This window comes from Lepisosteus oculatus, chromosome 11, assembly GCF_040954835.1.
Source record: "Lepisosteus oculatus isolate fLepOcu1 chromosome 11, fLepOcu1.hap2, whole genome shotgun sequence".
NCBI lineage: Eukaryota > Metazoa > Chordata > Actinopteri > Semionotiformes > Lepisosteidae > Lepisosteus > Lepisosteus oculatus.
The window spans coordinates 34,657,863-34,684,410 of record NC_090706.1 but is presented as its reverse complement, the minus strand read 5'-3'; the positions used below and the strand labels follow the sequence as shown (position 1 = coordinate 34,684,410).

At 36.7% G+C, this 26,548-nt stretch overlaps 1 protein-coding gene across 3 annotated transcripts in view; it reads right to left on the bottom strand.

The window, feature by feature from the left end:
* Positions 1–26,548, bottom strand: part of LOC102682712 (protocadherin-1) — a 172,515-nt gene that overhangs the window by 26,536 nt on the left and 119,431 nt on the right. The window contains exon 5 of one of the 3 annotated variants that reach the window (XM_015349856.2): positions 9,178–10,651. The exons of the other annotated variants lie outside the window; for them this stretch is intronic. Within the exon in view, the coding sequence (XP_015205342.1) occupies positions 10,596–10,651 (56 nt within the window). The 3' untranslated portion in view covers positions 9,178–10,595. Of the gene's footprint in view, positions 1–9,177; positions 10,652–26,548 lie in introns of those variants that run through there. 3 annotated transcript variants of the gene reach the window in all.

Genomic DNA, 26,548 nt, shown 5'->3' with positions numbered 1-26,548 from the left:
AGGGTTAGTACCCTGACTTTCTTTGAAAATGCTTTGAGCTCTTGAAAAACAAGCAACGCAGATGGGAATTTGGTTTGCAACTCACCAGAATGAGGACAAGTGAAAGAGGACAGTGCCCTAACACATAATGTCTGGGTGGAAGTTCTTGGATCAGTTTCTTGGTCTCTCCAGGCTGGATTTCAACACGCCCTTTCATCTTAAATGCAATCATGTTACCTCACAGCTAGGAAGGAAACATTCTGGGGAACAAGTGTTGATCCATATCTAAAATCATGAACACAGTCCCTGATTGAAGTTTAAAATACCCATGTTGGAAAGATTTCAAATAAAATAAACTAACAAAAATCAAGCTTTGTTGCAGATGTAAATGAGATTCTCTTGTTCACTTAAAGCAATCCCCCAAGCCAAGCCAAGAATTTTGGCACAGTCCCATTAGAAACTGGGCCACTAGTGAGGACGTGGTATTACATAGGCAATATTGTAAAAGTACAACATAAAAGCATTAGACTGGCTCTGGCAATAGTGTCTGCTATTGATCATCATCATCAGAACACCTCTGAGACCATCACTGCAGTAGCTAGATGCTGCTCTGCTAATTAAGGAAGCAGACGGTAAGAATTAGAGTAAACAGTGCAACACTATCTACCTTCTGTGCATTACCCTTTAAGGGCCAAGCGTTATACATCTATGACAGCACATATCCTCAGAAGTGAATCTGGAAAGGAAACAAAGATTAAGTCCAAGACTCACTATTGCTCAAAGTCATTATTTTGTTCTTTTCTTGCCCTGTTCCATCTTTTAAGCAAGTTATGATTTAAGTGATTTAGTGATTCTAAGTGATTCATTTATGTTTAAATTACTTTTTAAGTACACAAACTATACCTCTAGTTCATATTTCTGCATAATGATCACAGAAAAAAGAAATTAACATTAAAATGCTCAATGTTTTAGACTCTACAAGACTTCTGGAAATTAGTCACGTGAAAAAATGATTAAGAAAAAAGACTTGAACCCAGATAGGAAAGAAGCAGTGTCCCTAAGTAAGAATCTTCTTTTAAAATGTTGTCTGCTCCTCTTCACCTTCATTATTGACTGCATCTGTAATTCTAGCTAGATTTATTTTACAGATGAGTTCAGGATTAAAAATGCAACTGATGTTTTATACAATGTCTGAAATAATAATTTCTTTAACAGTGTATGTCGAGCTGAGGAAAAACACAACTCATATGTGATCAAACTTGATACCATCTTTCAGAATCTGCAACATCATCTGGCAATTTCTCCAAGAGAAATGCTGCACTTTTAAACACAAAATATGCGTTCAACACAAAGCACATAAAATTAAGCAGTATGTGGTAGCTTGGCCTTATGCATCATGCAGATCCTGATGTAGGTGCTAAGATCATAAGGAATATGCATTTACAACTATAAGAAAATTGAACTAATCCACCGTTTGGGGAAATGTATTTAAAATGGCAGGTCTATATATACTAAGCACTTTTCCAATATTTATGAAAAGGCTTATTCTTTGCACCACATTTTGTATAAATGCACGCATATTATAACTGGTAATGACTGGTAAGGAATCTGAATGCTCCTATATAAAGGTATAGTATCATAGTGTTAAATAGCTAAATCACATTTGCTTATTTTGATTTACTAGCAAAAAAAAGTCAAAGGAGCAAACCAGGTTAATTGACTGCAGCGGCTATAAAATTCATTTTCTGAAATACAATCTCTTTCATTCTGTGTCCCTTGATAACTAACACTAGAGCGAAGGCCTGTGTGGATTGCTCTCCTATCAAGCTAATAGAAGAACAACATTTTTTAAAATGTAGATTTCCTATTACTTTTACTTCAAAAGATATATGTGGAATATTTAGTACAGTTTAATGTTATTATACGAAACCACTGTCAGAAATAGGACTGCTCGTTCCTTCCTTCATAACAGTGTAAGAGATGATGGAGGAATACCGAATTCCAACATGACTTCAATGTCTTCCATGCCAAAATGACTTCTCTCCCGCTTTTCGCTCTGCATTCTACTTAACTTACAGTTCATCTTATTCCACACTTAAGCAAAGCAACGACAATAACGGCAATCAAGAGGAGCTCAGTGCTAAGGGATCAGCATCACATCACCAGTTCTCCCAGATCCCAGTCATAAGCTTCACATGATACACATGGGCTGCACATCTTTGTCAACAGGACTGGTCACCTTTTCCTCATCACCTCAGTGTAAGGGCCCCTGTTTACAAGCTTCCAAAGAGTTAATTTTAGAGGACCCTGTGATAGCTGGCATGAAATACTGCAATCAATTTTTGTAACAGGTACTGGCCTTGCACTGCTCGCTGCCATCTGTCTGTGCAAACTCATGGGCCCCTCCGCCAGCACCCGCTGGCAAACGATCTGGCACCCGAAAGAAAAACAAGAGCCCCCCTCTCTCCCCACTCGAGACGGGACTTGCTCCCTCTTGGGTTATCTGTAGCCAATCCCTGTTTTATGTGCCGTGCAACATTTCTGAAGTAGTAAATGGCAATGAATGTTAGAAAGGGTGTACTGGTGGGATGATGAATAAAGTAGAATTATTTCACAGCTGGAGCTTCCTTTCAAATTCTTAACACTCAAGTCTAGAACATGGTAGTGCAGTAAACAGATTTCAAACTGAAATCAGCTCTTGATACAGTAAATATGCACATTTCTCTATTATTAACACTTCAATAAAAGTAAAAAATGGTACTTGGTGTCAATTCAAACAAGACCTTTGGGTGAGCATTGAGTTCTTGCTATTCTATCTAGCATATTTTCAAAACTATTTATGTTTAAAAACTAACTGATCAATTTTAGCCATTTTGGATTTTCACATATCATTATAAAAGTCAAGACCAAATTCACTGAAGCAAGTTGCATGTTCAGAGAACCTCTTTTCAACTGAAGGAAATATATCCACATTTTCAAAGGAAAACCTGACACTCAGCCCAACAATTCACTGCGTGAGAAGTAAGGAGATTATAACTGCTGTTGAATGTGAGCTCCAGACAGAGGCTTTGGCATTATGAAGTTATTCATGGACCTAAAAAACACTTCTTTAGAGCAGAGGAAGGATTTACACTGAATAACTTATCAAGTGCCAAAACAACTCCAATGATTCACTTTATTTTTAAACAACAACAGCAAAAAAAGAATTCAGCAATTGTTTTTTTTTCCCTTTTGCTTCTGGTGTATATTACAAGTGTGTCAAAATACAGCACCTTGAGTTTCTTAGAAAGCATTTAAAGTTGTATTATTATTATCATCATATGTACTGCTTATGTATATCACAATTAATGGAATTCAGTTACAATTACATATAATATATGTAATATACTGTAATATACTACACATACTTGATCAGATCAGAAACAGAATATTGATTATGCATTTATTCTTCAGAGCTTCTTCTCTAGGTAATTTGATACACAAGCTTGGCAACTGAGTGTTACAAAATTTGGTACTGCTGTTCTTCTCCTAGTTATGGGCACATTGGTTGTATAGTTTTTGGCCAGTAAACAGTTAAATATACTTTCAGTAAAATGCATTAAAGCCTTGATTTAAGATCTGTTAAGTCACAGCAGGTGTGAGCCTGGCCAGTACCTGGATGGGAGACCAGCTGAAAGTTAAGCTTGCTGCTGTAAGAGGTGTTAGTGGGGCCAGCAGGGGGTGCTCACCCTGTGGTCTCCTTCAGATGAGACATGAATCCGAGGTCCTGACTCTCTGTGGTCATTAAAAGCCCAGGGCATTTCTTTAAAAGAGTAAAGGTGTTATTCTGACCAAATTTTCCATTGGCCTTGACCGATCATGGCCTCCTAATAATCCCCATCTATGAACTGGCTTCATCACTCTGTTCTCCTCCCCTCTCATAGCTGATGTGTACTGAAAATACTGGTGCACTATGGCTGCCGTCTCTTCATCCAGGTGGGTGCTGCACATTGGAGGTGGTGGATGGGAGTCCCCATTACCACTATAATGTAAATGTAAAGCGCTTTGAGTGGAGTGTTCAGAAAAGCACTATATAAGTGTAAGAAATGATGATGATGATGATTATTATTATTATTATTATTATTATTATTATATTAATGTGAAATCAAAGGAATTGCCCCCCCACCACCACCTCTTTTTACAATTAATATAATCATTCCAGAACAAAAAAACAAGAACTAAGAACAACTAACACCACCACCAAGTCTTATCATGCCTCATTGCAAAAAATGCATGGAATTTAAATTTTGACAGAGAAAACTGGATTTTCATTGTAAATTTACAAAATTATTAAGCGTCTACATTTTTATGTACATTAGTTTAACATTTCATTTACATAAAATTATTCTATTAGTACACTAAATTTAAAATCTTAAATAATGATACCACTTATTCTTACAGCATTATCAAAGTTCATCTCCTTATCTGCAACATTAGCACAATAAAACTAAATTTTTTGTACATATTGCATACATAAGCATCAAAAGCAATACACATTTATACAAACACATTTTAATAGTTATACTGAATTATATATGTGAATACAATTTTTTTTTAATTTGGAATGTACTTTATTCCTTAAAAATGTGTATTAAGAAAAACAGTGAATGGTTAACTGCCCTTCAGTTCTTATATATAAATCCCAGACTATAGAAAATTAAGTTCTAAAGCTATATACATTGCATAAAAGCATTTAAGGCACAGATCTCATCAAACATTTATTTAATTCTCAGAACCAATGTTGCAAATACTGAATCAAAGATATTCCCTACACTGTCCACCAATGCTAGCAGAAGTATGTTTGTACAATGCCACATGTAGAAGGGGTAAAAATAACCAAGAGTTTCCTAGAGATACTTTAGGTACAGGCAGGAAAGAAACCCTAAATCAATTATTTAATATTGGTATCTCCTGTTCTGCCGAACACCATGCAATGCCATTTAATTCTGTACAACCCTGTCGGTGTCTCCACTACACAAAATTGCTTTTACTTCCCTGAAATAGGTTTTCCCACATCTGAGAGCCTTCTCACGTGTAGACATACCTCACTCACTGCTGGAGACTTGAGAATCTGCCCTATTATAAAGTTTTTAAGAGAGACATGTGAAAGTTTATCCTGTCAGATATGTTAATTATTTACTAAATATAGAGAGCTAAAACACTGGTAGTCTTTCATTTGGTCACTAGAGCTTATATTGAATGTTACAATTAGAAAGTGAGAAGAGAAAGGTAATATCTGCAGAGTGTTATCCCATAATATGACATCATTGCAACAAAATGGAAGCTCTCAAGTAAAAAAAAAATGAAAGTACCACTAAATTCTATATTGAAACCTAAAATTCCATTAGCGAAAAGTAATGTTTAAGAACATGTAACATAAAGCAAAATTTATTTAAAGACTTTTTTTCCAGAAATTGCTGAGTGGAGCAGTGCTGAGTACTCTGGATGTTCATCAGATTCGCCAAATAATTTATTACTATATACTGACCCAATTTTGAACTTTATCACCGATTGTATCTCTATGTTAGCTTCTTGTGCCTCCTCCTGCACTAACACAGTGAGACTTGGGATGTAAGGTCCTCTCTAACGTGCCCATTCATCAAGCCATTTGGCTTTTGGCACGAATACAGCAGATTCAATACTGACTGCAGCAGAGGCACATCCCTCACTGATGCCACCAAGAACCTGCAGATGTCCGGGAAGTTGCAAAGATCAAGAGTTTCACTGGAAGCCAAGGCAGGCCAGGCTAACTAATCCCTTCCTTAACCTTGGCAACAATCAGCCAACTATGCACTGTCGCTTGGTCACAGTCAGCTAGTGAGAGGATCGAACTTGAAACATCTGGATGATAAGGCACAGATTGCACTCAGCAAATGCCTTGTGAGGTAAGACAATCAGTAGTTGTTACGACCCCAAGTGTCTAGGGGTAAAGGGGTGTAGCATTTAGGATAATTTTTGGAAGCAGGTGGGTTCTGGTGATGGACTAGGAAGGGTCGGTGCAAAAGTGATGATTTTAAGTTGAATAAGTTACTGGTTTGTAATTGGACACAATAACACACAGGGTAAGGGAACTAGAGTGGTGCCAAAGAAAAGAAAATAACAAACAAAATGGAGCTGGCTAAGAAAGTGAGGGAAAGCTAACCTAACTACAAAAGAAAACCCAAAACACACGGTCTTCGGCATCTTCAACACCCTAGCTAACCTCCACTGACTACCCAAAACCATACAAGACAAACGGCACTCACCCGTACTAAACTAGTGTGACTAGTACAAGAATCAACTACGTGTGTGCAAAATGTACCCAACAACCTGAACTAACTCTATACACAAAAGTTCACACAAATACACGAGTGAACTACGAATACAAACGAGAGTAGACAAGTAACAGGGTACAAAAGAACACAGAGGTTGATACAATAACAAGTTTGGGCAAGGTAATGGCAAAATAAGGATAACACAAACAAACGAAAGTACAAAGAGACAAACAAAAACCAACAAAACAGCAAAGCCGAAGCTATACGAAAACACACACACACACAAAGCAAAACAACAAACCAACAAAGCCGAAGCAAAACCAAAAGCGAAGCCGAGCGGGACCGAAGTCAAACGAAAGGCCTCTTCCTTCTGAAAGCCTCCATGTTTTATACTGAACAAGATGATGTCATATGGAAACAATAGTGTAATGGTGGGCCAATGGGGAAGGGAGAACAAAGTCAGAAGTGTGGAACATAACAACAAACACACAGACTACGCACTGGGACATAACAGTAGTCCTTAATGTAAAAACATATTTAAAAAATGAGTACCGCATACATTTTCCGACATACAGAATAGACCTATGAGATATTAAGAGTTCAGTAAACTAAACGATCTTCAGTAGTTTTGTAAACCAATCATCTAAATTATAGTATTTAAGTCCCTTTAATAAAGTCAAGCTCTTCTGAGATCAGCTTTTTTATCTTCAATATACAGTGCATGGAACAGCAAGTGAGGTTATATTGTTAATAGGAAGAAAAGTGTTTTTTACTGAGCAGAACCTGGAGACATATACTGTAAACAACACTGTACATACAAAACCTATGCATTGGTATTTGATTGATGTGTTGTGCAGTATCTCTTTAATGAATCTATCACTTTCCAAAACACTCTATTCATAGCCTTTTATCTATGGTCATGTCTGGAGCTTGACTTGATCAAAGGGGAACTTAGCCAGGCTGATTGATCTGCTGTAGTCTGCATTCAGCTTTGAAGGAGGATGGGAAGGACCACAAGGACTGGCTGTTTTCAGAAATGGCGACTAAAAGAACAGGATCTGGTAAGAACTCTGCACTGCTTATGTGCCTGCTGCTAGCTTGGCAGGAGCTGCAGCTTTATCTTGATAGACTGGTGTGGGAAAACAAACCATTACATTCCCAAAGTCCTCCATCATACAGCATTTGTAAGCAGAGTTTCAGAGAAATTATTTGAAAGTGGACAAGAAATCTCAAGAGCAAGGTCAGTGAGCTGTTAATTTACAGGACTAACTTGGATGCACTCCATCAACCATCAACACTGCAGGTAATACCTGAGGTTGCCTCTCTCAGATGGGAATATGGGAGTTTGCCAAGGTCAGCATATCTTCGTACTTAATTTAGTAATGCCCAAAATTATCTCACAGCAGCATTAACACAGAGTCACGTGTCTCGGCAGTTTTCTGCAGTGCTTCCAACAGTTTATTATAAAAGCAAGGATTTTTTGCAATGCTAGACTTGCTTGGAGCCAAGATCTATTGCATTTGCACATGAATGCATGCGTATATTTGTCATCTGAAAGTAATGTTAATCATGGCTATACCTTGTACATAGCAATTTAATCTATTCTTGTCAACAATATATGAGTGTACGACTCTTCTTCTCCTCCTCGTTTTCCATATTGGCACACCATAGAGAGTGAAAACATCTGGATGGGCACCCATTCAGACAATGCAAGTCAGAAGGTAGGAAGTAGAAGTGAAAATAAGAGTTCTAGGACATCTTAAGCAGCAAAAGGCGAATTTCCCTCAGTAATAAAATATTTTACAAAACTGACAAAACGGCAAACATTATTTTGTCTGAAGGATGCCAACAATAGCGCACATAAAAAGCAGGAATGTCATGGTGCGTACCCATACTGATTTAGAGAGGATTCATAGGAATGTTGCATCACACTGACCTTTAATCTTTTTCACGTGTGTAGCTATAGTTCTAGCCTTGTAAAGCACTTTAAAAGACCTTCAAGCACAAAGGAGTCGCTCTATATAAATATCAGCATATAATGTTATTTCCTGCTGAATGGACTGAAGTGGTTGTCCTCACTTGCAAGCATGCAATATAATGATGTCTTACTGATGTTTAAGTGTAAGCATAACCTCTGCCCTCCCTACTTAAGGCACAGCCTCTCTGACAGCACTGAAGGCACTCAGTTAGGAACTTCATGATGGGCAACAGGCAGTAGTGAAAATCTAGGCCTTGAATATTCAACATTCTTTCCTCCATGGGGAGTTCTGCAGAATACAGCGCATCCTACTCAAAATAAGCATTCGTGATCAGTTACTCCAAAATATGACATTGCATATCTTATTTAGGCTGTATAGTTTGTATTTAATTTGTACCCCTCTGAAACTGGGGTTTTCCCCCAGAGAATTATCTTCACTTCCCATTTGCTGACAGCCTGTGTGGAAGGTACAGGGAGTGCAATTTCCACCCTTGAGACTGTGGCCTTCTGCAAGCTGGTATTGTGTCACAAGCCCCTGCATGAATATTCATTCACCATGAAACATCTTATTAATTATTAATACATGATTGCTTTGGTATAACATTACATTTAAGTGATTTGCACTTTCAGCACTTTGAGTTTGTTGAAAATGCTCATAAATAAAATTGCAAGCTTATTATGTAGAAAGAAGAAAAGTGCTAAAAATAAATTGTCCACGTCACCTAATGCCCAGACACTTTGCTTTCTATTTTAAACTTGATTTTAAACTGCAGTGCAGCCTTTTTTTCCAGGGAAAAGCTGATGCCACTTGACGTCAGTATTTCCTTTTAGTGATCAGCAGATTTGTCCAATCACAAGGCTATTTATCAGTTCTGAAGAAGGAGAGTTTAGCTTGAAAGAAAATCACATATTCTTCAAAACTAGTCATCTCTTTTTCAAAACACTTTATTGTATTAGAACAAAATGTAATCAAATTTAAAATGACTGACATATCCTTTCGACTTTTATAGTATATGTGGATACATTTATCCTTGGTATTTATTAGCAGAACAGTGTATAGTATGATTAAATTAGCTAAACATAAGACCAAAACAATTAATTTGGTATTTTAATTAACTCTATTATAGGCCTTTTTATTTTTTTTAAAGAATATGAAGCATATAAGTGACTGGTTTACAAAAAATGTGTACTCTTGTTGATGTTGTTGATGACAAGTACAATTCCCTCTTGGCTTGTAATATCAATTTACATTAGCATTAAAACATTTAAATATGACAAAAAAGGAGTAGATATATGGTTTTCAATGTCCAGGCTTTGAATTGAAAAGTCAAATGCAGTTCCAAACCAATTGTATCAGCTCAGACGAAACAGTTCAGCAAACTTTAAATTACTGTCCTCTGGAGCCAGCTCTTCACAAGTGGCTACGTATATATTTACTTTCTTGGAAACCTGGCTCACCTCTCTCCTGGCATATTTGAAGCAGTTATTTTGCTAAGCAGTAAATTGTCTTTGACACTTTCATGTTAAAAACTAAGTATTTTCACTGACTAACTTTTGAAGCCAACAAGACTATAATCTAAACTCAGTTTTTTAACTTGCTTTTTGAGCATTTAGGTTTATTTGATAAGAAACAGGCAGATCAGGAATTAGGCTAACTCTGGCCGATTTTCATTTTGGGTTACACAGCTGTATTAAGTGATCAATAATGATTTTCTTTGTAAATGTGAACATACTGGACAGCAGCCAAGACAGGGAAAAAAACCTACCTGTCAACGACTGCAGATTATATGGACTGTCATTCAATGAAGTCCTTTCCATAGAATGCCATACAAAGAGTAAAATATAATAAGGAATCCATGACAGTTCTAGTCCAGAAATGTACAGTCTTCCTCATGTATCCCCAGTGTGTTATGAATGAAAACCTCAGCACAAAAAAGGGTCTGAAAAGGACCAAAGATCCAGTGCACAAAACAAAATCCATGAGATATTAACAGTATCCATATGGGCAATGCTGAAATATCCACAAGGAAACAGTTGCCCTCAGAAAGTTTAATTTCCTTGCAAAAAATGTACTTAAAAATGTGATGCAACTGTTGATTCCATCCTTGGAAAACCGACATACTCCTTTTACAAGGAACTACAGTAGTTTTCATTTTTTTATTTTCCCAACAAAGAACATTTTCACAAGACAACTGTGCACCACTCACTTATATTTTATAAAACATGGAGCAATAATGCTGATCACAATCACAGGCATAAGATGGAAAAAAGTGTTCCTTTGAAATCACAGCAGCGAAGAAGCATGTGCACTCAGACCAAATTATCGCCATTTCACAAATGTAGTTCTAAGGCAGTCTTTTATGTCCGGCCCCCTTCTCTTGGACAGCCTTCGCTACTGCACCTACAGAGGGATAAATACGACTCACATAATGGAACTTAGGACACTCCATTGTGCACAAAATCTATAAAGCCCTGCTGTATTAAATGAGCAGCTTTGAAAGTATATATATGCGAGACAACACCAAGCACAAAACAAAGCAGACACAAACACAGCAGTACCTGGCAGCTAATTGCTTTGTATCATGCAAGGCCTGACACAGACAAACATGCAAGAGACGTTTAGCATGTTGTTAGAAAAGGTACAAAGTGCAATGCTCACTCTTGCACTCTCAATTTTATTAAAGATAACTATAAAAAGTAAAATACAGAACTGGAAATGGACTTCTCCGATATATACTCCAATACCTCAGATATGGGATTCTATTAGAAAGTAAACTGCATATTATGAAAGTTATTTCATTATTTTTATGCTGTTTCCGAAATATGGTGTGTTGCATAAAATGTTATTTATGGACATACACATACTGTATATACATAAAACTGAAAAGGTTTTTATGTTGTACTTAAAATTTAAATGATTAAAATAAATATATGTAATCATTTAAATGTTGCAAGGAACAAAAAAAATGTTGGCTTTTCTCAGTCTCATTTATACACTGCACTTCAGCCTCCACTAAAACTATATACTTGTAGAGAGACTCAGACTGAATATTGGTACTTAATCGCTGAGCAGCCCACAAGAATGATAAACAAGACTAGACTTTAGACTGACCTCTCAATGAAAGAACTGGTTGTTGCTGTTGCTCTGACAAGAAAATCATTTTAAAGACTGCTTTTGGGGGGCACTCAATTTCCTGAATATTCTTGTAGTACAAGATGTTACAATGTCTAGATGGATTCACAGACCTTCTCCAGATAGCAGAGAGCTGTGATTTTTTTCCCATAACAGGGAGGGTCAAAGTGTCAGTAATACAGTGCAATGGGCCATGGGGCTGGACCACAGACAATCTGTTTTTTTATCATCTGAACAAGATGAGGGCATTGAAGCCTCCACAAATCCGGGGCATCACCTCTGTCTACAGACATCTGTCAGGGAACAAACAGCCAGCCCCTCCAGCATCTGTGCTAATGAGCTCTGAAGCTGCATGTTTTACTAATTTATTACCTCCTTGGCATACCTGTGAAAGGTTACCTCCTCACAGATCAGTGTGCATTAGGTTGTGATATAAGTTTTATAATAGTGTTACCTTCCTTCGCATTAAGATTAAAAGGATTTCTCCATCATACACTGCGTTGGAGAATACAACCCAAGACATTTTCCTTTCATACAGTATGCTCTATTTGTTTAGTCAAACATAACAAATTGAGGTCACGCCTTTAAGTAAACTGAAGAAACCTTAGCATGCCCCACTGTGTCTCTTTGTGATTCCACAGCATGGCTCAAAAAATCTAAAAACACAAATTCATATTAACCAATTAGAGAAGAAATAAAAAAGTATCAGTCTTCAACTCAGACAACAGTGTTTTGGAGAAAACGATACATGCCATATAAGGAAGAAACATTTCTCTGTTCTGTGACTGAGGCTACATCATTATTTTTATAAAAAATAGTGTTTCGGTTGAGGAATCTGGATCTCACGAGGAGAGGATCATCTGTGATTATGTTTTAGAGTTCAGAAACGACATCCCTTCTTCAAAATATCAATGTAAAACAATTAACCACAGCACTGATTATATACTGTATGTACATAGTATACAGCAAAAGGGACTATCTGACTGTACCGACAGTGTCTTGTTTTTGAAAACTGTCAGATTTGTCTTACATTTGGTCTAAAATGCAGTCTGGCCTTGAGAAAATAAGCAGCATTCGCATAGAAGTGATTACAACATTGTAAGTGAAAAAAACACCAAACGTGAAACAAGCAGATACTACTATCACAGCGCTATGTGGTAGCTTGGGCTTGTGTGTTACATGAGACCTGATGCAGACGTTCATGCTAAAGGCTGACATTAATAGCTAGGATGTGGATGTGTTAGATAATTTAAATACTTTTAATTGTAGTACTAAAATACTTACACTATACAGTATGCAATTAGACTACAAATGACAAGATAATCTATACAGAATATCATAAATGGAAGAAACAGTTGCTAGCATGGAGGTCGCAAAAGAAAGCATAAAATGCAGTTTGCAGATGCAGTTTGCAAAAAAATGAAAGTGTTGGCTTGAATCCCACCACCCTAGAACTGCTCAATGAATCAACTAATCTTCTCAGTCACTGGACCTGTGACTTCCATGACATAATGACGCTTCCCTGGTGACATAAGGAAAGGTCCAATACCCATGGCGTACTCTTTACAAAAGCAAGTAAAGATAACAACATGGTCATTTTATAGCACTGTAATTATTGTGCTATATACCTAATAATAATACTTTCAAGATGTGTAGATCAGCAATTCTGAGTATTTAATAAATATATAAATAAAACACATGTAACTCATTTCCAAATAAACAAAAACACATCCAATCAACAAAAGATGTTAATTTAAAACATTTTCATGAAACAAAATGTAACAGAACGTAACGTAACCACAACATATACAGAGATAACAAAAGGTGAAAAGAAATGTTTAATTTTCTCAAAAGTTCTTAAAAAATGAAGCATTTTGACTATGGGATAAGATCATCCTGAGCTACACTTTCAGCCAGTTCCTTCAAATGAGGAGTTATTGCAAGTTTGACTATATCCAAGTTTATTTTGCGCTGTAGGAATGCTGCGAGGGTGTCAAGAAAAACTGATTTCCTATTTACTGTCTGTGAACTGACAGAAATGTGATGAGGTTGTGAAAGTGTAGGCAGCAGTGTAGGGCAGTGGTTAGAATCTATAACTGTAAGGTTGGGGGTTCAAATCCCAGGAGCAGAGCTGCTGTTGTAGCCCTAAGCAAGATAGTTCACCCAAATGCATACATGTTTGCAAATATAAGTCGCTTTGGATAAAACATGGGGCAAATTAATTAATAATACAAGAAGCCCTGCAGGAAGCACTGACTAGTTTTAACTCATAGACACCATAGATCTCAAAACATACTTTTCCAGCATGAAGCTCTTCTTCTGTGCACACGTTATCTCTAATTTAAATCATACTTAACATTATTTCTATGACACAGCGTATATCAGTTGTATAGCATTACAGTCATGGACTAATTGCAAGCATTCACACATGTACATATAAACAGCCTTGAAATTCACCTTAAAAGGCATGATTAACAATGCATAAATAAACAGAGAGCATTATAACATTAATTTTATGCTTTTTCATAACCTATTATGCTAGAGGATGAAAGGTGCCAAAATGTTAATACTGCTCTTTTTGCTTGCTACTTGACAAAAATATAATCTTGGCAACAAAACAATATATTTTACCTAATATCTGTCTTCTTTTTACCTCTTTTTTATAAACCATTATTGGTTTATTTAGAAATATCAAACTCAATCACAAATGGTAGTCTTTCATAAAGTGATGGGTGTTGTACAGCACGTTCATCACTTAGTCTTTATAGGATATAGCTAGTTCAAATGATAACCCAAGTCTCTGGCAGCTGTCCCATTTTTGCTATCCAAACCCATAAATGACTAACCTCTCCATTTAAAAGACTGAAGTTTTTAAGGAACCTTGGCACAAAATTTACCAGCAAACAAAAGTAGAATGTACGCTGGACAGAGTAGGTTTGTCTTCTATCGATGGAAAAAGAAAAAAAGAAACTAAGATATGAACTGAAAAAAAGTATTTTTTCCCATGGATTGGAGAAAAAAGCTTCAATATTTTTTTTTCTCTGCTGCAGTACCTGTGTTAGCTTACTAAATTTTTTATTTAAATATCTGAATGATGACTCTTTTTTCTGTTTACCTCTCAAACCCAGCACAACAATATCAAAACATTACACTTCAATACAAAGTCATACACTTCATAAGATCAAATTTAAAAAAATCCATCCTAGGCACATGTTTAACAAGAAGTCACAAGTATATTTTTTGCCACACGAGCAGAAAAAAATGATCTGCTGATTAATTACATATAGATTTCCTCCTTTGTCTTCAACACTACAATGCAGAAATAAAGATTCAAATGGTTAATAAATAATTCCCAATGCTTATATATATATAATGGTAAAACAACCTTCATGAGAAGGTCTAATAGATGTCATTCTTTTTATGAAGGAGAAAAGAAAAAATGTCACATACGTTTGTGAAGGTGAAGCTATTAAAGGTTATTTTTTCCCTTTTGTTTTCTTCCTGTATATCCCTACAGGGTTCAATGCTGGGAAGACACACACGTCAGTACTTTACACCCCTTCCTCGGCTAATTAGTACAGAGGAAAGCAGATGTACAATTCCTGCCCTGTGTTTAGAGTGTGGTCAAAATGTTGTTTTCATATCCAGTGACCTTTGACACATAGTCTTTGCTGAATAGCTGAATAACTGCCTTTGTTAGTCATTTGTGTGTCCATTATCTTTTAAAATGCCAGTGTCTTTATAATTAAAAACCAGTAAGAAAACAGCAATACCACATCTAGGTTAGTACTGAAAATGTGTATGTGTTCAGATAATTAAAACTGATCAAAAGTGTAATTATACAGGGAAAGGTCAGCTTTAAAAATCATGGGTGCCTTTCACAGTGGGTTTCTCTCTCAAGCTTTATTTTCTCTTCTTCTCTCTCTCAAACATATTGTATGCAGAGAGGGAGCTGTGCCAGCATCAATTCCACTAGTGAAGGCTCAGGGCTAACAGCAGGATTTCTTTTCGTTATTATCTCTCTGTGGTGATGCTTTGCAGGAGACAGGGGACTTGGTCCTGTTTACCTGCTATATGGTATTGTTCTTATGCTGCCTGCAGTGTTCAGCTCTGTCCTGCGATCAAATCCTTGTGCTGGGTGGTCTCCAGAGACTTACAGAAGACCAGGGCGACTAACTCAAGCATGTTTATGCAATTTTTTTTTTATAGAAACACATGCCAAAGGACAGCGACCAATTATTTAGCTATAGGCAGTGATGTTTACAAGTGATTTGCTTGGGAAATGTACTGCACATTTTTTTTTAATCTACACTTCACTATAATACATTTCTACCATGTTAGGACTTGTTCTGTGTGATACATCTGAGAGACAAAACTGCTTATGGTTGCAGAATATTCTTTGATCTTGTCTACTCTCTGAAGAAAGAAAATGAAGTCTTTTTAGCAAAAAAGCAACACTGATGACAATCTTTAGCATTAAATAACTCTAAATCTGATCTTTATGTGAATGTATTCTAAATTTCTTGTCATTCTAGGGGGAATTAAGCAGTAGGTGTCCCAAACGCTTAATTAAAAAATGTTAAACACCATCAGATATAGGAACACTATAAGCAAATACGATTGCATAATCCTGATCATGCAGAACAAGAATGTTGTGGTGACTTGCTAACTGTAAAGCCATCATAAAAGCCATAAAGAAAAGGACATATCTGGATTAAGGACTAAAATGAAGGAGACCCTAGTTTTTAATCCCGTCTCAGACGAGTACATGCCTTAGGGGGAGCCCTTATCCTCTTGATGGTTTGTCCTTATCGAGATGTTAAAAAAAAAACACTAGACCAGAAAGCTCTAAGACTCCCACCCTACAGATATAATCTGAAAAGGGCAAAGCACAATGATCTGTAAGGCAATATTAGACTCTTCTCTCTGTTAGAGCTTGGAAGAGTATGGTATACAAAAAGGATCACAACAATGTACAAAAAATAACTACAGAAACGTAACTTAATCATTTAAAATGCATTCAGTACAGCTGCCCATTGACAAGCCAAACCCACTCTATACAACAAAAAGGCCATTCCATACCTTTTCTTTACTGCTCTGAAGTTTGAAAATGATTTAAGGGTCTACAGATAAACTTAAATCAAGCGTGCTAATCATGGCATTACAAGGTTCTCCTCAGTGTGAAAGCTTAGCAGTTCCTACAGATACTCTTTCAAGCCATCTTTTCAAAATGAACACAGTGAAGCTTTTTCCCTTCACTTTTTCATAGACAGCCATGCTTCAGAAGTTAAATCTATTCAATAAAATAGCAAGGTTTGTTTCCTGACAGACTGTCGGCCAAGTTTCCATGCCAACCACTTTCAATTAATCCTCTTAACGAGATTCTTCTTCCTTTTGCTCTCAAGTGGGTACTTGTTGACATCTCTAATGCTTTTGAGCTGGCAGCACCCCCACCTATTGCTTTGTACCATCTTACCTCACCCACCTCTCTTGCTCTAATGTACCGCAAACAGATACAAGCCCCAGCCTTGATAAAACAGAACTCACGTCCACGATATTCTCATCAGGACTTTAAGAATGAGAGAGGCAGACAATTAAGAAGACCTCACACATTATAAAGGTCATGTTGTTGCTTGTCTAGTGCTGGTATTTGTCTGCCTGTTTATTTCCAAGTGTTGTGGTTTGTAGGTGTATGAAACAAGCGAATCAGTCATGTTGTCAAAACTGATACTTTGGCTTCTTTCAGGACAAGGCTGGATGAGATCTTTGCGATTAGCAGCTACCGAATGGGCTAGATGGATTGAATGGCCTCCTCTTCTTTGTAAGCTTTCATGTGTTTTTGATAAAACTGGATCAAGAGAATTATATTTTATTTTCAAGAATTATATTTATATTTAATTCTGAACATATTATGAATTAGCAGCAGATAAAATTGTATGCAACATGTTATGCTTTGCTTTTAAACTGTGTTGCTCTAAGCATAATTTCTATTATTACTGGCAATAGAAAAACAATGACAGAATAAAGGAATAACTATTTGACAACCTAAAAGTTTGCTATTTAAGTGAACAGAAATAAATTGTTTTCATAATTAATATGGAACAACAAGGTGATTCCTACTTCTGTCACAGATTCTGTTGTATTAATTAGCTTAGTATAACCTTCACTTACAAAAACATTAAATGTTTTTTTTTGTACGATATACTGAAATAGCAGCAGGCACGCATTCAGTATTAATGTGGACTAAATTCTTAATTTCACTTCAGATGACAGGAGGGGGTAGCTATCTGCCACTAAATGCAATAAAAGCTGGAAGGGTTGGTACATAACGTCCCATGCATTCAAAATCTGGCAGACTACAATAGCATCAGCATTGCCAATGCGCTGAGGCACAGGCTGGGAATGACCATACATAACATAAGTCACATGGTATGACTTATTCATCCTGCCCAATGTCAGTGCAAGGGGATTTTAATTGAAAACGTTAGCTCAAAACATGAGAGGAAACACAGGAAGCTCTCAACAAACATCTATTCCTGGCACAAGCACGTTTCTAAACCAAGGAATAAGGGAAGACTGACCATTGATAAAAGAAAAGGATTTAGCAAAATTCACCAACTGCTGCATCTACTATAGGACCAGGGTACGCAGTCTTTTTTACTTTTTATCGACTACTGTACCATCCACAGCTGCTTCCACTAAACCCACAATAATAAATAATTTCAACAAAAAATAACAACAATCACAGCATAACCAAAAATAAAGACTTCAAAGATTCAATATTCAAGAGAAGAATTTTGAGTAAAAATGCGAACATACACACTGAAGGTAGGATCAGAGCTTAAAATTATGCTTATTGGTTTTGACAGGATGAAAAAAATAGAAAAGCTCTGCTTAATTCGTTGGAAGTACAGTCTTGCACAGCTGACCTAAACTGACCTACTTTGTCAACTGTCTCCCCTAAAGGTCCCTTATACTGTAAAAGACACACAACCCAGTCAGCCCTTGAGGAAAACGTCAGCATCCACATTCCTCTTTATGCAAGGTAAGCATATATCTGCTGCAGCCCTTTGCCAATAACAGGTCACGCACATTTTCTACAATTTTAAAGCAACACTTTTACAACACATTTTACAAGTACATGACCATCATCACTATCAGAAAGAAATTGTGTCCCTTTTCTGATATAGATCTAATGGAGGGAATCTTCATACCAATGTACGCCAAATGTAAACAGACTTTCACCATTCTTATTTATGTTGTGAGCTTATCATTGAGCTTTTAAAAAAATCATTACTTAAAAGTGTTATCACCAGGAATCCAGGTAACATAAAATGGAGATTTAGATCTATTGACCTATATCTATATGTGCATATGTATCCATGAATACATCTGTCCTTTTTATGCAATAACACAAAGGTTCTGTGAATGAGAAGCTCAGGAAGCCACACAAAAATAGTTATTATTCAGGCAGTTGCGGAATGCCTTTTAGATATAATTAGGCACAGAACAATGGAGTATGAGCAGAGGTTCGGCTAAAGGTCATTAGGACATCCTGCTAATATATAAAACTTGTGCTTCGACACACCACCAAGAGAGGATGAGGATGCCCCCTTTCCTCCCTTCTTGAGTGGCCCTACTGTAGAACATGAAACCTCCTGCTGATAGAACAGCGAAGAGACAACGAAAGCTTGCTTTGTCCTGCTGTGACCCTTCATGCAAACCCTGCTGTTTTCTTGTGGACACCCTGACGGTTCACTAGCTCTATGCTTTTTGGAGCAGTATATGCCTCAGTTTGAAACTTGCTTTTAGCTCTGCCTACAAGAAGCAGTGCACATTTTTTTGCAAGTTGAATCCTGGTGACTCCTGTGTTTTGAATACAGATATGTGACTGCCTATATACAGCATTTATTGCTTTTCAAATTGTCACGTTAATGCACTTAACTTGAGATGTAACAGAAAGATATCATGATAGGTACTGGGCTAGGATGAATGCCTGGATAAAGGAAATCAAACAAAAACCCTATATTGCCAACAAAGGCAATATATACTGTGAACAGAATGACAGAAATATAAACAATGTTTTACCAATACAAATTAATCCTTCTCCCAGGGTTATCACTCTTAGAAAAGGAACACACCAAGAAGTTGAAGGGAGAACACTGAAGATGTAAAATGAACTTGCAGAAATAGTCTTTGAAAGTAAGACTGTGTTAGTTCAGGTGGGTAGCTGCACCAGGATGGGTAGGCTGCAAAGGAACAAGCAAAGGTATATTCCATGTTGAAAAAGAAGAAAAGAAGCACAACGTTTCGGCTGTGGAGCCTTCTTCGGACACCCGACACCCAAAGACTCCCGACAGACACCTGAAGAAGGCTCTACAGACGAAACGTTTTGCTTCCTTTCTTCTCTTTTCAGCATGGAATAAACCTTTACTTGTCAGATTGTGTTAGATACCTCTCCATAATGTACCAGCTTCAACCAGTTTTGCGGGTGACTGAATAGTCAATTAAAATGCATTCTATAATTATAAATGTACGCATTTGTTGTAGTTGTCTCTGTGGCTACTTCCATAACCTACATATTAGGTTTTAAGTCAAATCGTTAGACATGCCTGACATTGCCCAGATATGAGCCTGATGATGAAATCTGGGGCAAGCCATCTATCTGCAGGGTAGGTGAATCCAGCTTGGTGAGAACAGAAATGGCCACTGGCAGCCAGTGTCCCCTAGTTTCCATGACCTATAGAACCTGCACTGTAATCAGTTTTTGAACCGTGAGGCCTTGTGATGTGCCATGGCACACTGACCCAGAGCAAATCATTCAGCTGGAAATCAGGACACCGATTTCATTTTAAAAGGACGTGCACAGTGTGATGTAACAAGTACTGCCACTTGTGCTGAAGAACTGACTTTGTGGAGGACAATTGTGAGCATCTCCATATAAAGTAAATGTGTAATGTCATCTGTTCAATGGATACTCGGCACTTCATTCAATACTCATTAGTTTTCTGTCTGAAACTGACCTTTTGAGTGCAGTCACTATTTTTCTTCAGATGTTCTAGACTGTTTATTGTGCACTACTACCCACTCACTTGGTTCACTCTCCAAGGACAGTTATTAATATGCCTTTGTTGCTTAAGAAAACAAGAAATTAAAATCATGACAATCCTGTGCGGATACTGTAGTCACAGGCTAGAGCACATGGGTATGATATTCACAGGACAAACAACAAACTTTATGAGCCTTGAGCTAGTAAAGTCCTCACTATCCATGCATGCTGAAAGGAAATCACAGCTTTTTTTCCAAAAGACAAAGACTAAAAGTAGTATCAGACTCAAAATGAAGAAAATATATATTTTTTAAAGTTAATACACAATGCAAAGACAACATCCATCATACTGCTTAAACCAAAGAAAAACTAAAAGAATATACATTGTTTTGAAGCTTAAAAAAGCTTAATTTACATTAAGTCATAAATGTAAAGTATAATATAACATCTAATGAAAAAAAAAGATATATAATTCTGGTCGATAGTACTAAGCAAAACCCTAAAAGTATCAACATGACATACCACATCAACCTCAGAAAAACACAAAAGTAAGGCACCATGTAGTTTAGTGAACACTATATTTGCACATAGTCTGTTTCCAGCTTAGGCTGAAGGGGATAACGGTTGAATGAGCAAGCAATGGGGCACTGCATCATTATCAACTTCTGAAAATCACAACATCCATCTCGTGGCTACCACATTAAGCCCTCCCTTGCCTCCATGTTGGATGGACACCACTAAATAAAAAAACCCTGTTTCTAATCCTGTAATCCCGTCTTTCTTTTAGGCTGACTGATCTCCTCCCAGTCATAGAAGGGTTTTGCAAGTTGGGAGACTAAGCTTCTTCTCAAGCCACGACAACTTTAAAACTCAGCAGGAGCTAAACTTCACGGGAAAAAAAAAATCTGGCCACCTGGTTACTGGGGTTTCAGAAACCATATTGTTTTTCTTTAACTGTTTAATTTTGCCGAACAATTTATACGATTTTTATTGTTAAATATTGTCACTTAGTTCTAAATTTGGACATATGATTTACTGAAAGATCTATTATAATTTTATTTTTTTTACCACCCCAAACTTACCTTTTAGTCGCCAAACAGTAAATTATGAAGTGTGGAGTCACACAGTCCAGACAACACCTGTTAGGGTTTTTGCTATATCAGTAGTAACTGCAACTGTGATTCCCCAGGCAGGAGCCACTGGGTTTGGGTGAGCTTCAGTTGGCCAGGGCATTCTTGGCTTAAGCACACAGCAGAGAACCCTATGGGTTTCCGAGTGCTTTTGAACTTGCAGTGCTGCCAACAAGAACTGCTTATTGTCCTGTTTATGCTAAACCACGGTCACTCTGTGGGTCGCATTGTGAAAAGTGGTTGACAGTACTAACAAGCATGTTTCTGAGGAAAGAATGCCTGGTTCTTATCCCTTTCATGCTATTACAAAGTTTTAGCAGAAAGAGAATTAAGAATGTATGATACAAAGTTTCATGGCAGTAGAAAACCAATTGGCAATTCTGAACTGCAGAAATATATTAACTGCTAGTAGTGCTACTGCCAGCTTAAATAATTATTACACCTGTCCTTTTTCACCAAAAGAGAATTGTAGTTCCTTCTCTCACACAAGACTGATATAAAGATCCATTGCTTAAAATATTTTTTATTCTTAGTCTATAGTGAAGTTATATTAAGCATTTTAGAAACCCTTTAAAAAAAACCCTCTAGATTACTATGCTTTTAAGATTTAAAATTTAATTTCTGCCTTTGGATATACTCATTCTAAATTCCATATGCAAAGAATAGAAGCAAAGTAAAACTACCACTTAATACCTGTTTAACACCGATTTAATTATGTCGAATTAAATTCCATAGTTGATCTCCTTGCTTTATGTCATTTTTTAATTTTCCATGCTAGACATCTAAATTTACCCTTATTAAACCCTTATTTTCTAATGCTTATTTGTAACACTAACTGAATGTCATTTATAACTGAGGGTTTGTTATTCTAAAGTTAAATTTGTAGCATGTACAACAGTATAAAGAAGAACCCAATCCTGGTCACAGAAAGCCAGCATGTAATTTTAAAGTACCAGCAGATGAAGTAGCTAACTTGCTGATTGTTCATTTAGAGATGGAATGAAAATCTGAAAACGAGAACCAGAATTGGATACCTCTGAATGAAAAAAGAACATTTTTTTATGGCTTAGCTGTCCTAAACATGACCTGTTTTTTAACTTTTTAAAAGGATCAAATGTGCAGTGTGTGGGAATTTCTGTTTTCAAATCTCATTTTAAAATGCCTGTCTTTTTCTATACACAACAAGAAAAATAAACGATTTATTATTTTGATGCTAACTGTATCCATCTGCTAGAAATGAGGACATTTTGCTAACATTTAATACTACTACGTCTTTGTGCCTGTACAATACTTACACCTGTTCATCATTTTTTGTTGGGGATACACGGGTTTCACTATACTAATATTGGGGTCTGATATACTGGGGATACTTTATGAGTTGTATTTAAACAAACAAACCTCCATCTGTAGAAGATTTGTGCAAAGTCAATTCATATTTTACCTTCAGCACTCTACCAACTCGATGGAGCTTAAAGGAGAGACATGAGTAAGTGAAAAAGAGGTGCTTGGAATTCACATGGGAGACAACAGCGAGAAATGGCCCTAGGTAAAACAAAAGTGAAAAAAGAGCCTTAGCCTATCTTTCTTTTTTATTTCCTCTTCCCCTAAAAATACTACTAGAAATCAATAGATATAGACACCGTAATATCAGAATCAAATATCACACATCCTAGGAATGCTGTCTCAACCTTTTTCTTAAGCAAAAATGCCTTAAGCAACAGAAAGAAAGAGAATGGGTTACAGATTCCCACAGTCTCAAATTAAAGAAAGAGAAAATAAGTGCACACCCATCTAGAAACCAGTTAAATTGCCCCCTTAGGAACAACAAGGCCTGTTCTGAATGCAACCTACAGGCAGTCCTGATCCTTGAAAATGAGAGGGCAAACAGAGAAATCAGACACCTAGAGAGTAGGGTACAACATTTGAGCAAGAGTTTATGATTAAATATTTATTTCTAAAGGAGAAAAGGAGAAACCCAATTCCCCTTTGTATCATGAAATGAGTCTTTCCATGTTTTGTAATGAACACAGGAAATGCTTATTTCAGAAAACACAGTTCAAGACTATGTACTGAAAACTTTGGAAATATGAACTTCCGCCATTTTAATGCATGTTTTTAATGACATTATAGACATGGTTTTGTATTTTTTTAAAAACAACAATCCTCAATTGTTAAAAAAACAGTAGCAAAAATACCAAAAACATAAACTACATGGACATTAAATCAATAATCAACAAGCTTATTAGAAACTTTTTTTTTCCCTCTAAACTTTAAACATCTTATGATGTCAATGGGTGTCACATTTCCAGTGGTCAAAACGATTTGGTTTGTATGTGAATCTAGTTATATGTGTTCTCAGGTATCAGTGGATATAAATCCACATTAGAAACTCAATCCAGTTCCTAGCAATTATCAAATCATCTGGAGTGGTGTGAGGTTAATTTATAAAGTGCACTTAGTAGTGAAAGGAAGCTGTTACGCCTGTCACCAGCACCCTCTTCATGAGAACGAATGTTGGTAATGTTGGTATTTTCTAGTAGCATCAGAATGTTAGATGCATTCTGGATGTGGAACACGCAAAGCAAAAATCTGAAAGTATTCTCCTGGAATGCTTTGAGTGACAAAGCCATGACTTCTCCATGCTGCATGTCACTCAAAGAAATTCTTACACAGCAAATCCCTTCACCAGAATAACATCCCACTCTATTTAAAAAAAGAAAAGCCTTTTGATACATTTTTAGTCATCCTTAAAATACAGGCTTTCTCCATAAGCTCCTTGTAGTGCAAATCGCATTTTAATTAGGTCTATCCCCTACTAACAATCTCCTTCCCTGACTGAGTCCTACAGGATTACCTTTTGGGGTCATGTCCACATAAGCAGCTCAACTTGAGCTTTTTAACTCTCCACTTGCTGGACTGGTCCCCAGTAGGACCTTATCCAAAATGGGCAACTAAATCTCATTTGTCCTGCCTATTTCTTTTCATAAGAATCCAAACAATTGGTTCATTTACTTCTAGTGACAACAAACAAGAAGCCAGAGAGCTTGTTGACATCACATACATCTTCCATGCTTAGACTTACCCCGTTTTAAAAGGAGGCATTTATGTCAAATAAAATATCTACCAAATGTAGATTGACACATAGATAATGCAGATTTTAGAGAAGCGCCTTTGGAACAAACATTTACATAGAAAAAAGAGGTGAACAGATAGGTTCTACTCAAATATAAAACAGGACATGCATGTCTGTCATTTGCTCTGCAATTGAATGAATACACACATGACTGTGACATTTTAACATGGAATGTTACTGTGCACAGTGTCTCATTATAATATGCAAAAGATGAAAGCCATCTTCTGCACATGGATGGCTAGAAGATAAAGAAGCATCCAATTCCATATATGAAATACAGTAGAAGCATGGCTTGACAGACAGATAAACTGATTTGCAATGTCAGGCATATCTTCTGCCGCCCACCCATTCCCTGAATCTCTTCCCAGGGAGCGAGGTTCAGTGCTACCTGCACATTTGCCTTCTCTGCTCAATCTCTCCTGCTGTCAGTTTTGTGCAAGAGAGTGGACAGTGAGGATAAAAGCTTGTACGAAGACCGAGGAGTGAGTTTTTGCACGGGTCATTGCCTTCTGTTAACAACATGTCCAACTTCTCCAAGAAACTGCCCACACTTCTCCTTTCCGTAATGGAGAAAGAGCATGAAACTTGGCAAAGAATTTGCAGAGCAGTGGTCTGCCTGCACTAGAGTCTGCTATAAAACGCTTGACTTGACTGGGAACTAATCTTTTTTGAAAAAGCTCTTTCACGAAAGCAGGAAGTCTAACTGCTGCTGTTTTACTTTGTGTCATCTTTATTTTCAAAGCCGGCAGCTGCTTCTGACTTCATCTTTCAACGGTGTTTCTGATATCTGTCTTTTCTAGCATTATGACAACACAATCAATGCATAACAAGCCTAGCTACAATCAGTCAGCTGGTACTGTTCTGCACAACTCCAGGAATCCTAGCAGTTCTAATTCAAACAAACAAAACTTATAAATTAATACATGGTATGTTCATGGTAATTAATACATCGTATTTTCACAAAATGAAAAACATCAACATTCAAGTTATTTTACCATTTTGATTCAAGACAGTGATACAATTTACTTTAAAACTGCATAATATACATGCATTTTAACTAACAGTATAGGCCAAATCAAATATTTGTTATTTGAGTCAATCACCAACATGGTATTTGATGTTCAGTCTCTTTGCTTTTTATTAGTCTCAATGTGTTTGCATTAGCCACAGTATGAAAGAGGTAGGGTGCTCTTTCATTTGGATTTGCTGTGTTAATTTAAATAAATCTTAGACAAACAATGACTGCAAATACCTACAAGAGTCTCACTTTTAATAAAGGACTGCTACACTAAAACTTCGCAAACAGTGGATTATTTTCAGGTCAAGTTGAATTAGTTCTTGCTTTTGTAAAATCCAGGGGTCCCCTGACATCTGATCCCCTTAAAAGTATTTAATTAAAGAGAGCTCTAGCTTGAAACTAGAAGAACTCGAAGTAGGATATACCTCAATGCTCTTTTACCCAAATGCACTTTACAGATAGCTAGGCTTAATGATAATGAACATCTTTCCTGTTTATCTCCCTTTTGACTTAGTTTATCATTTAGGCCAGGGGTTCTTAACTTTTTCGAAACTGCAACCCTTTTTTGGGGTTTAAAGTATTTCACACCCCCCCACACACAAAGAGATTTAAAAATGTATCTATGTTTTTTTTATTTATATAGCACCTTTCATACAATGTTTTGCAACTCAAAGTGCTTGTTACAAAAAATAAGTAAAAAAAACTTTTAGCAACTTAAAGTATGCAACAATAACAAATTTAAAGAACCATGCACAAACAGTACAAACAGCACTGACATTATGCAAGAAAAATCTAGTAAAAGCCAGAGTAAAAAAATAAGTTTTGAGCTACCATT